The sequence below is a fragment of the Lepisma saccharinum genome, chromosome 25 (genome assembly GCF_977018435.1).
Source record: "Lepisma saccharinum chromosome 25, izLepSacc3.1, whole genome shotgun sequence".
NCBI lineage: Eukaryota > Metazoa > Arthropoda > Insecta > Zygentoma > Lepismatidae > Lepisma > Lepisma saccharinum.
This window is the reverse complement of record NC_139253.1, coordinates 51,091,712-51,105,151: the sequence shown is the minus strand read 5'-3', so window position 1 is coordinate 51,105,151 and position 13,440 is coordinate 51,091,712. Positions and strand designations below refer to the sequence as shown.

At 38.0% G+C, this 13,440-nt stretch overlaps 1 protein-coding gene across 8 annotated transcripts in view; it reads left to right on the top strand.

The window, feature by feature from the left end:
* The window catches only part of ZAP3 (protein), a 245,671-nt gene that overhangs the window by 199,196 nt on the left and 33,035 nt on the right, over positions 1–13,440 (top strand). For all 8 annotated transcript variants that reach the window (XR_014440724.1, XM_083111269.1, XM_083111268.1 and 5 more), the window contains 3 exons: positions 6,137–6,804; positions 7,964–8,062; positions 9,872–9,958. Coding sequence is in view for 7 of the 8 variants with exons in the window: in XM_083111269.1 (XP_082967395.1) it covers positions 6,137–6,804; positions 7,964–8,062; positions 9,872–9,958 (854 nt within the window). In the remaining variant the exon portion in view is untranslated. The remainder of the gene's footprint in view (positions 1–6,136; positions 6,805–7,963; positions 8,063–9,871; positions 9,959–13,440) is intronic.

The following is a 13,440-nucleotide window of genomic DNA, read 5'->3' as shown; positions in this document are numbered from 1 at the left end:
TTATCTATATTCAGCTATGTGACCAGATATTGAGTCTTACTTACAAACTTACTTTCTTACTTACGTATTACTCCATGATAGTGAAATGCTTCATTTCACATTGTAATGCAGAAATGTGGGGTTCGATACCTGATAGGACCAGTAATTCAAATCCCACCAAAAAAATATTTTTGTAATTGCTTAAAGTCCAAAGTGTATTAATTGCTTATTAAAAAAAGATAAAATCTGGAAGATTTGGATGAGAAGAAATTGCCTTCTTTATTACGAAGGAAAACTTAATTGTGAAAACGTATTTACAGGGGAAAGTTAAATTGGCCACACTAAAAGCAAAATAAATATAATCTTAAATTTTCTGTGTAAAATGTCACACACGTAATGCTGGAATACCCCAATGTGTTTTATGATTTCATGAAACCAAGTCACCGATTGCTGTACAGCGTACCACCAGGGTACGCTGTTTAATTCCGGGAATTGTGCATGAATTCTATGTGAATTTTTTTCAATCGTGCTAAGTATTGTTCCACAGTTTACAAAAATCAAGTAATATCCGTTATGCAATAACAAAAAAAGTATTGTTTCCATCTATTTTTAAGTAGTTTGTTGGTTCCAGCAATTCTTTAATTTATGTACTACATATCACTTTGAGTGAGAGACTTACTTTGGTGAGGGGAATACAGAAATTTCCCCCAAAATATATTTTTCAACTTCTGTCTACCCCTGTTTAGCGCATAGTGAAGAAGATGGTTTACAGCAGTAGGACACACACACACACACACACACACACATATATATGTGTGTGTGTATGTATGTATATTGATGTGTTCACCAGGTTTTCAGATTACTGGCAGGGATCGTTGAGTGAACATTTGCCCAATTCATAAACCAGACCCGTGGGTTGCTTCCCACACCCACTTATTGGCCCTCAAGTCAAAGCTTGGAGAGAACAAGGGAGATATTCCGAAGGATCAACTTACCCTCGCTCAGGCAGTCCATGAGGCTCGAGGGCGTGCTCTCTGGTTGGCAACTTCTCACTCTGCATTTCTGTCCGTGCGATCCTATCTCTCTTTGCAGCTGCTAGGGTGCTGGTGATTGCTCCTTGGACCCGTTTTGGTCAGACATGCAGATGCCGGAGTCGGGCTACAGGACTGCAAGTGAAGTAGGGTGCTGGTGTCGAGGTTGCAGAAGTTACTGGCCTCGGACTTCTCCTCGTGGTTCATGCCCGCTGATGGCAATCGTCGCTCGCCCCAATCTGGTGGTATCTGGACGTCTCCCTCAAGTGCAGGTTTCTGACTACCTCTACCCAAATTTCCTTGTCTTTTTATCTGCCTCCTTTTGCCGTGACGTTTGCTGAATAATCTTACCGGGATTACAGTTGTTTACGTTAAATTACACCCGGCAGTGATCCAGGTATATTAGTGGCATTTTATTTGTTACTACCTGACCCAAGTTTTTGTTGATGTCTTGACAAAGTTATGATTTTATGATCTTTCCCTTATTATCTCCACAATATATATATATATATGCGGTCTCTACAATAAAACAAGTACTGCTAGAGTAAGGTGCTTATTGACACCTGTCATACTTATTTTTAGATTTGTGTAATTGAATTATTGTTGTAATTTTGATGAACTATTATCAACAAAACTTTGCATTCTTGTAGGACCCTATGAGTACTACATTTTAGATTTTATTATTCACAGACTATGTGACACAGGCTTGGACGGTGGGAATGAATTGAAGGAGCACATATATTTAATTTTCAAAACATTAGGTCAGAGCCTCGCGTTTGTTAAGGTTCACTCTGTAAAGAGGCCATATTGATTGATATTGCACCCCATCGTCAAGCATGTTCTGCTGACAAAGAAAGAGTATACATTTATTCATTATCATTTCACATTTAAAATATAATGCAATATTCTGTCATTCAAGGTAAAGTTTCAATAGCATCCTTCATCAAGTATCTGCCATTAAACACTAAAAATCCACAGGCCATGATGAAATTGTTCTTTACATTGTTTATCTCCACTAACATGGCTAATTTAGGGAGAGAAACTATACATAATTTTCATACCTGAAGACAGAGGTCATCGGGAGATGCGGTGGTGACCAAGCAAAATAATAAAAATATTGCATTTTATATATTTTAGAGAAGCAGTAAAAATAATAAGTCAGAATACTCACATATTTGTGCGAAATAAGCCAAGCCACAGCATGAAACAGCTCGAAATACGCAAGAGATTCGATAATCTTAGCGCATCGAAATGAGGCCCCAGTACTACGCCTCGTGCCGAACCCTCCCTCTAAGTTTCCTATTGAAGGCAATGGTGTTCGTCAGCTCAGCTCATCACAGAATGGTGCGAATTTCTCTGGTCTCTGCCAGTGCCGAGAACAGCCGAACGCTTCCTAACAGGCAGACAGGTCCAACAACCTGTACTTTCCCCCACTCTTGAAGGTCTGGGGCATAACAGGCCCTTTTTTAAGTCCCCATCCCCATCTTTACAGCCACTGCAGGGTTTGTCTGGAGTCATCAATATTCTTCCGAGTGTCCAGTGGCATGCTCAAGGAGGGGTGGTGAGGATCATAATTCTGCTTAGGCTCAATATTCTTTGAAAAAAAAGAAAAGGCAGGAAAAGATGGCAAAATGAGGACTTCAGGAATGACTACTAAAAAGTACACGTAACCCACCCCCCCCCCCCCCCCTTCGAAAACCCTGGGTGCACCACTCGAATGTCTGCTATTTCCACTTGATAAGAGGATATGAATCTGCTTTTCATTATCAAAACAACAATTGGCGGCGAACCATAAAGGTTCTTCTTACCTTTAAATGCGATAATTAAGATGTTTGCATTTCAGTTTCCATCATATTTAATAATTCTCATCGTATGGGATAGAATTATGTGTCTTTTATAGTCGTAAGGTCTGCGGTATGAGCTTATACATTGAATTGGCAGTGACCTTGGCGTTTATTGCAGATAAATATTGTGCCACCACCCTCCCTGCCTCTCCGTTGAAAGATCGTTGGCAAATCTTGCGATGACTAAGTAAAAATGTCACGCTTTGCCACTACCTGAAGAGTATCTTTATTCCCTAGGGGGTAGATCCTCACCAATTAGGAAATTTCTAAGACTGCGTTAACATTTTCCTTATGTAATATAAAATACATTATACAATTGTTTTCCACAATTGATGTGCACATTAATATATACCATCGGAAAGCAAATGTTTCCTGCCATATTATTATTACTTGTAAATTTCTACACTACAACCAACATACTTATTACGCCCACCTTCCGTGCCTTATGATGTCATAGTGGTAACATCATTGCGTTGTAACAAGGGTTCCAGGAATGATACCAGTAATGGTTCAAATCTCATTTTACACTGTGGGTCCATTCCCATCAACCCCCTTTAAATACCATTTTTAAAGGAGCTTTTTACCTTTAAAAGAAGACATTAGTTCGGAAAAATGTCTTGATTAATTTCAAACAAGAGATGCTCGTTTCGGCATTTGTCTTTTGGCTGATATACATATTTTTTCATAAACTGCGAATAAAATACTTGGATGGAAACTACACACACTACTGGTTCAAACAATTATGACTTGAAATGTGTTGGTACGTAGTAGTAAAATCCAACAAAATCTGACAATGTCCCTGAGTTTTGAGAAAATAAAAATAAATTTTAGCAGCAATTTTCTTCCACACCAACATGAATATGCCAAATGGGACAAGTGTCTCTCCATGCTCTACCCCAAGGTTCATTTACCTGAGTTTCATGCCTGGGTCTACCCTTTTGTCATCTTTCTTAGTTTAGCCCAAGGGAGTGGGAGATGGGACACCCTCAAATTTGGCATGTCTCGGCATCCACACAAAGAATCAAAATGGTGCTGTACATCACCCTCTGGAGATAGGCTTTCATGGCTCCAGGGGTGATGGCTGTACCCTCTTGAACAATAAAGTTTATGATAGAAAATCGGTAAAAGTTTTGGGTGGACCACAGACAAGAAATTGAAGTGTGTTACAGACAGAAGAAATTTTCCTTTCACAGAATGGTTTCACAGCAGGCATGTGATTCCCGTTTGAAACTTATGTTTCCTTTTTCTATAGTGCATAAGCTGATCACAAATTAATGTCATTAATGTATGCACATTTTCATTTATCTGGTCTAATGTGATTGTGTTTGCACAAGAAATGCATATGAATATTAGCTGCAATAATGTTACATAAATATCTTGGAAGCTCGAGACCCCTCAAAGGGCAAAGCCCTGTGCAGTGGCATGCATCGCACTCTCCTAACATCAGCACTGCCTTGTTATGTGCAATAGCTTTTAGCACCATGTGGTAAAAGATATTAATACAGCAAACCATGTCACTTCTGACTTCCATTCTATAGGAAAAGGAGTTCACAAATTGAGAGCTTTTGAAAAGCACTGTAGTTCTTTTGGCTGCTTATATTTATTGATGTAGGCTGCACATCGTGTAACTTTCAGTTGATGTTGAACTATTAAGCAGTCAATTGATACTACTAGTAGATGTGTAGCCAAGGCTCTGAATTTCGCCAGCCTCTGTGGTGAAGTGGTTAGCACAGCATGCTACAATGCCAGGTGTCCCGGGTTCGAATCCTGGCCTGGGCATGGGTGTTTGTTAATGTCCCTTCATCAAATCATCACTCATCCTCTTCTTCGCGATTAGCCAAAAGTGCCAGAAAAGTGAAGTAAAATAAATCAAATCAAGGCTCTGAATTTTATCTCATTTTCCTTGAATAAGGGAGACACACACTGTGACCTACAGTTTTCCTAAAATTAGAACTGGGTATCCTTCATAGCCACAAGATCCTGTACTGCAAGCTCTATGCATATGTATACATTATTTAAAAATTCCAGTAGGGGTCAATAGAACAACTTGCAATTTACATGTAAAGAATGGGAAAAGTTAGTGTGTTTTTTCTTCCCATGAGGGTTTACTGTGCTGTATTAGAGGAGTTTTGCAAAGGACAAGAAGATGTACCAAAAAGACTGCAGTTCTAAAGGGTGGGATGAGCCCTGGCAGTATTTTGAATACCTTATTTATAGTATTTGGCATAGTTTAGAGTTTGTTCCTACAATAGATAAAACAAGATAGAACATAACAGTGCTCCAGTTTGCACATATAACTGGATAAACATACAATTTTGATTTAGTGTGTGGTGTTCTGACTGAAGAACCATCTATAATAAATTTGATTAAAGTCATTGCAATTATTCTTTTGTACTTAAAAATAAAGCTTTCACAGCCATAAGTTATTTTCATTGTATTCGCTGTACTGGTGGTGTATTTTCTGATAAAGCTTGAGATATTATATCTGAAAACATACTCAGAAGAAGTGTAACTGTATTATGCTGTTCTAAAATTTCTGATAGCAGCATTCAGCCTTTCTTTTACAGGTGATTATAATTGCAGTATTAAATAATGAATATGGCATGCCTTGTGCTATAATGTGTTTTTCACTGTGATTTTTCATATTTTTGAATAAACTTTCTTTCTTCCCCAGGCGAATGGAAATGTGAAGATTAAAATTCTAAGAGAAGATTCAGAAGGAAGCAAGAACAGGCCAACCATGTATCGTAGTGATCATATGGAGCGACAGAAACATTGAGTGAATATGGAAGTTACATGTTATAATTGGGTGCACCATTTCCAATTCTGGCCCTCCCATCCTAATTTTCTTTTATTTTCAGATTAATATACATTGTTTCCTACTTGAAGTTTTCTCCCCCCCCTCCCCAAGGGAAGTGTGTTTCATTTGTAAAGTTGCCATATCAATATTGACCTGCAGTAGTGTATACACATGTTTGTGATGTACTGCTGTTTTTTTTTCCTTGTCATGATGTATTTTTTTTCTTGTATGTGTGTATTGCTTGCATTATAGAATTATATTTCTTGCAGTTTACATTTCTTACAAGCACATAAACACAATTTTTGATGTAACGTTTCAGAATACATCTGATGAAGGGAGTGCATGTTCTCCTGAAACGTTATATCAAAAATTGGGTTTATGTGCTTGTAAGAGCTGTAAACTAAATGAACAAATATAGTGATATGATGCAAATTAAAATTTGAAACTGATAGTTTTTAATATTGATAATTGACAATTTACAGAGACAGGAGGCCGTGGGAGGAGTTTCCAGAAGGTGAGAACTTTCCATACAAGGGGCAGAGGCCTTTTCCTGGAAAGGACCACGGTGCATCTGGACAGGGTTATGGTGGCCATTTTGGGGATAAGAGAAAAGGCAATTACGGCAATGAGGAAGATGATCCATTTCCCTCGGAATTTGATGACCCGTTTGGAGATGAAAATGAAGATCCTTATCCAAATGAAGAGATTGAAGACGAGAATGAATTTCCCGAGGAAGACCCCTTCCCTGACCCGTTTGCTGAAGATGAGGGGGGAAAGGTACCAAATGAAAGGAATTTCCCCCCAGACAATTTCAGACAATTTCCTCCTGATAGGGACTCATTCCGATCACGAAATGAAGGTTTTCCGCCGTTCGACCGGCCACCTTTACGTGGTCCAGATGCTGGAAGATTTGGACCTTACGGAGGACGAGGACACGATGGTTTTCCAGGTCGGGGCAGGGGACGAGGGTCCTTTGCAGATCATGAGAGATTTTATAAAGAAGAAGGTGGTTTTGATTATCCACGAGATGATTATAATTATCCACCAGATGAAAGGCAGAATTGGAATGGCCCACGTGATCGTTGGGATGATTTTCAAATTGAGCCAGCTACAGTAGTTGATTATGGGCATAAACCTGCAGGACCATTGTGTAAGTTATATGATTTTCTTAAGTTTCCTCTTATATATATTTGGGTTTCTAGGGTTGCCCGGGAGATAATGGTGGGTGGAGCGTGGTGCGTGAGAGAGAATGAGAGTGTTCAGAAAGTAACTGAGTTGCTTGGTTCAAAAAGGAACAGAGTTATATTTATAGTAGGGATGGGCCGATATGAAATTTTGGCCGATACCGATAAAGTACCGATATAAAATTTACCGATACCGATAACCGATATAAAATACATGAAGAACCTGAAATGTTCATTTATCTCCTTAATAAATGTGTGTTTCGAGGTGACTGCAGTGCAAAAGAAGTTTAATATTTAGACAATTACTTTTCTAAAAAGTAGGGCATCGAGATTATCCATAAAAATTACAACAAATGGCAGAATTTTGCACTAAATTATAAGATACTTATCGATATATCGGATCAGTAAAATAATCGGTAATTTTACCGATAAACTGATACACCGATATGCCTATATCGGCCGATACCGATAGAGTACCGATTAATCGGTCCCATCCCTAATTTACAGTTACACATTTTGAAACAACACAGTTACTTTCTGCTGAAAATTTTCTTGCAAACAAATTACAAACAATCAGTGATCATTAATTGTAATAAAACAATTATGTGAAGACTTAGGACACTTAAATGATGGAACAAGGAATCAGCTTTGCGAATGATTTTAAATAAAATATTGTTCGTATGCCACTGTACTTAGCACGTGGTAGCATCAATTCCACCTGCACCTGTTTCTTTGTCATCCATTCCAAGGTCAATAATATCTACTTAACCCTTGACAGTAGCTTTTTCTAGCTCAACTACCTCATTCCAAATAAGTATGCAACAATCCACCTAAAATACTGAAGGTTTTGCAAATTACAAATTGCAATAAAGTGTTTTATTTAGTATGCAATGAAGTCTAGCTTCCTTGCCTTGTGTGTCCATGTGCTGCTGCTTATAAATATATAGCTAATAATAATAAATATTTATTTCAATTGATGCTAATGTGAATTGTATTTGGCAGATAAATATTATCTTCATGTCAGAAAGCTTGTATGTAAGAAGTAATTTTTAAGTTTCGTTAATAATGTATATTATATGATGCTGATCACTGTGAGTGGTCATTAATTTTATTGTATTTTAATAGCTGAACCTATGGATGCCAGAGATCCAGGATTTGTAGAGCCTGTGCAGACATTTGATTATGGGCATGGAGCATCATCGCGTGCAGAACCAAGTGAAGAAGGTAAAGTATGCACATTTTTCTTTTCTAGAAAAGTAAGTTACCAGCAAATATATACTCTGCAGTGCTTTCCAAAAAGTACCTTGGTTACAAAACATTAAAATGCTGACCAAGACAAACTTTTATCTGTAACGTTTCCACCATCTAACAGGGTGTTCTTCAGACGAATATTCACAATAAATGGATACAAGGCTTAACAGTGTTACCATTGGTCATTTTCCTTGGTTACAGTTATTAATTTTGAGAAAGTAACTTGATTGCAGTTACCATTACGTTAAAGTAAGTTACTTTTACAATTACTTTATTCTAGGTAACTTTCAGTTTATGTTATCATCCTTTTCACCTTTACTGTGTGTAAACCATTTCGAAAACACAAAACAAAACTACAGACCAATATGTTGTGCTCAGTCAAAACTCAAATATGGTTTCTCAGTGTACCCATGTGCACAAAACATGTATAAAGCCATCTGTACACAATTCACTTGTCATTGAAACAAAGCATTCGTGACCCAATAAAATCAACAATCGAAAGACAATAAGCAACGTTCTTATTAGGAATCTTAATAGGTCTGAAATTGTGCTAATACATGATGCAAGAAAAATTTGACAATGATTTAATATTTTACCGAATTGTGGAAAAGTGTAGGACAAGAAGAAAAGTAGATTAGCCATATCAAGGATGATAATTTTCTTTCCGTAGGAAGATAGATGAGTATCAAAAAACTCGAAAGAAGTGGCCTCGGTATTATAAATGTAATCAGACAGCAGAGAAACTGTGTGCTCCTAATGACACAAAATTATTTCACAAAAGATTGTTTCCACAGATACATAGGTAGTTGTTTATCATTTTGTTTAGCTAAAGAGCCACGGTGATCTAGACGGTGGCGCATCAGACTCCCATGTGGGAGGCCCAGGTTCGATTCCTTGGGTGGGTGATTTAAGGTCAGAATTTGTCCAGCCTTGTCTCCATATAAACCATCTGGCTCACCCAGTCTCAAATTAATTGGTACCTGGGGGTAATCCTTGGGAGGGGGGGCTAAAGGTTACTCTTTGTTACAAACTCAATTTTAACTGCATTTCAAGTAACTTATTAGTTCCAATGACCATATTTTGTATATATTTTACTTAGACAAGCATTGGTCGATTATGTCGGAGTAACGCCAATGATCGACATGTTAGCACGATGCTAACACCTCCATTTTTTCCAAATTTCATTGATCTTTTTTGGTTCTCATTATCATTTTTTGTTCATTATGTGAATATACCACATTGTTCTTTTGCCACGTTCAGTGTACAGTGAACCGTGAACATTTCTTTGAGTTTGAAGGTCATTTTCAACATCTGACACTTCTCTGTTGTTCTCATGATTGATCATTTACGCCAGGCTGCTTCACATCACTATCTTCTGAATAAAGAACATTGCAGTGCTCCCCACAGACACTTTCATAGTCTCTATTGTCCATTAACCATTGCAATATATAAGAATTGTCCATCGTGAAAAAGTCACATAAGAAGGCCAATAAAATTCACAAAAGTAAAAAAAATGTTACAGTTAGTCGACAGGTGAGCGTCACGCTAACATTTTGACAATTTGTTGACAGGATCTCGGCCCAGCTCCTAATAATGGAAGGAAATGCTCCACCATATTATATTTTCCAAACCAGGACAAAACAAAAGACAACTAGACTGTGTCTCAAAGAGCTTTCGTATTTTACAATAGATATGTAAGCAGATGAATCTCAGCTAGTGCAGTGCTAACATGTCGACCAATGCCAGGTTAATTAGACTGATTCAATTTTTTTTTCTTAATAGTTGCTGACAGAGGTTACTCACCCAGCTTTGACCGAGAAGGTAGACCTTTCTCACGTAACAAGGACCGTGAGAAATGGGACGATAGGGGTAAGTAGTTCTACATAGCAAGTGTGTTTGTAAAAATATAATGCAGGCATTCATTAACAGTAAAATCCTTGGAGTTCACAGTTCACATCAAATTCATCAGTATATAGTCATGGTTTTGTCTATTTGTATGGCAACATTTTGTTCCTGTTTAATTCTCATTCCAAAGCAATTAGGCAACAACGTAAATACACTGAAATCTTGTAGGGTCTGATTTGATTATATGACCCTTGGAAATTAGTGGTAGATGTATAATTCCAACTGGTACTAATAATACCAGTACCAGTATAATATTTGCCAATACTGATATTCTAAAGATCTGCTATAAAATTGCATATATGCCATCTTTGCAATTAGCCAGAAGTGGCAGAAACTCAAAGTAAAAGAAATCAGATCAGTCACGTCAATCAAGCAAATATTCCATGAAGATCCTAGAGTGTTCATTCTCTCTTAATTAATGCATGTATGCAACCAAGTGACTATAATAGGTTTCGCCTTGGAAAAGAAAGAAACCACATATTTATATATACTTTACAAACCAAGGAATATAGATTGTACCTTTATTTTTATAGAAAATGACACACTTGCATAAATTTGCTCTAAATTACATGCTGTTTATAGAAATACAACCTGATTGCCTGGCGTTGCCCAGGTATTTATTTATCACAATCTTCAATTAGACAGGAATATAATGAATTCTAACTATAGTGTAAAATGAACTTAGAGTTGAACGGCATTGGGACAGGGTGGCTACTCACCGGGAATTATGCGTGAATTATTGGCTCCGGGAATTATGCGTGAATTCTACTTGAATTTTTCACCGTAGACGTGAAAAATTACAACTTTTTAAATCCAAATCCTATTCAAATTTTATGCAAATAAAAATTATTTTCGTAAAATTTTCTTAGTCTTATCAAGTTTCTACTTTATGGACAGAAAGGCTAATCGGGACTGGACCTATAGTTTAAAGTGAGATCCAAACTACTGTGCCATGTGTTGAAAAAATAATTGAAATCGTTTGTTCGAACATAGATGCTTTAGCAACAACTTCTACCCCCTTTTTGCATAATTTACAAGGATAATAACGTCTTTGATACTACTACTACTACTACTACTAATAATAAAAAATTTGGTTCCGGCGGGCATGGATGTTTGTGACTGTCCATTCATCAATTTCATCATATCACTCATCCCCATCTTCGCAAATTAGCCAAATATGGCACAAGAAGCGAAGTAAAATAAAACAAATCAATAATAATAATAATAATGTTATTATTAACACTATTACTATTATTAGTACAGTCAACTCTCGATTCTACGACCCCGGGTATAACGACCCTCTCGAAGTAACGACCCTTTTCCCGGGAACCGTGAAAAATTTAGAAAAAAATAGAAAAATTTGAAAAAAAAAAGTTGAAAAATTGAAGGAAATCGGCCGAAAAATGCGTTGTTTTTTTCCCCACTCATTTCCTTCACGAGCGCTCTACCGCTCACAATTGGGTCTGAACTAAAAATAGACACCACCACACCATGCTTGAGTGATATCCAATAGCACTTGACCTCTGCCCTCCCCTCCCTCAAGCGCACCAATGTTACCCCACACCCGACGGCCGCTACCAAACGCGCCAGGCTTGTTTTGCCACGCTTTCTCTTGGATACGCGAGAAGAGAAGATCGAATGTGCTTGGATGTTATTTTAAATCGACCTTTTGTTTCCTTGTCCTAAGAGCTGCTGAAAACTCGCGGGGGAGGGTGGGAGCAGCCCGAAATGACTGCTGGACTTGCAGTCTTTGCCAATGTGTATGGCAGGTCAAGCTCTTTCATCGATAAATACACCACCTTGAGAGATAAGATCGCAGGAATGTTCGAAAATACAGATGTGTGGCACCTGGAAGTCTGGCCCATCTGTCCAGTTCAGCAGGTTCCCGTGAGTGAGCAACTCTCGGCGTTGTAGCCGACAACTTCCGGTAACCGCTTTCATTCAAAATGTGTTATTTGTTCCCTGCAACACTTCATAAAAAAGCGAAACTGTTAGAGATAATCAAAACCACATAGGTGAACTAAAGATCGTCAACCCGCTTAATGCGTTGACATCCAGGTTTCCACAAAAGTTTACTTCGATCTTACGTGCATCATAACTCCCGTTTCCCACTTCATATGTTTTCCTAATTGTGTCGATGTCGTAATATCTGCTAAAAAAAAGTGTTCCGTTGGCTTACTGACTTCTCCCTCTTTTCCTGTCAGGAAACGTAAGGGGGGGGGGGGGGGGGGGTTGCGATGCAGATTGTTTCAGCCACGATTTTCTTGCTGACGTGGGCTGATTACAGGCGAGGGTGGAAACGGACCCATCCCTCTTCCTTTCCTTTGACGTCTAAAATGGGGCAACCAGTTCTAATTATATTCTTGAAAACGAACAAAACCCATAGAACAAGTAAAACAAAAAGGGACCTCCCCCCTTTCCCCAGCTCATTCTCCGCCACTGGTGTGCACGGCAATGTTGATAATTGCAGAATTCAGTTGTTTTTTTAAATTTATTTATTATATATATATTTTTTAATGCTGTTATCTGCATAGGAAATATTGCCCGTATTATTGTCTGTTGCGTGGTAAAACGTAAAGCAATAGTCATTTCTTTCTTCTTTACACTGCTGTTAAAAGTTCCGTCTTCGACAGTTGCGTTATCTTTAAAATGCTGGGACTTTTCTCTTCCGCCACCTGTTGCTCGAACTTCCAGCCGGTCTCTTTGTTTTTACGATGCAGCTGGCGCCAGTGTTTTGTCTAGCGTCTGCTAAGCTCTTGCTTGCAGATAACAGCGATGACTCATCCAGTGGAAGAAAAAAGTTTTTTGAATCTCGCAAAGCTGTTTTGATTTGACGATAACGAAATTCGATCTTCAGAAAGCAAAACAAGAGTTAAAATAACTTCATGTTCTGCGCCTTCTGATAAGCACAACTGTAAATTTAATTTACCTTTCTTCAGAACCATTCATGTGGAGGAAAAAAAAAAGTGTGTTCAATGTAGGAATGGTCGCTGAGACTGATTAAAAAGACATTATTCAAGATTAAAACGTTTGGAGGGGTGGGTGTTTGACATCGAGAATACTCCTAAATCCAACATTAAACTGTCCATTAACGTGAGAGTAAATAACGATCTACCATTTTGATATGTGAAAATGCGCAGTTTCATAAAGCTTGTTTTCAGTTCATTTTATGCTGATGGGCTAATCGGGACTAAATATACAGTTTAAAGTGAAATTCAATTCCAAACCCGAATGATTATCAACTGCCACGTTGTTTAATGACCTGTCCTACAATACGCTTTGGGTGAAAATAGATCGCAAGTTGCGCATTTCCTTTTTCACGCTGGATTACAATGCAAGTCAAGGAAGGAGTTTGGACTGCTCCCTTGAATGGGGAAGGAGGGTGAATGAAGTTGGTTGAAGCAAAGAAAAGTGACTTTTTTTTACGATGTATTTTACACAGCCGA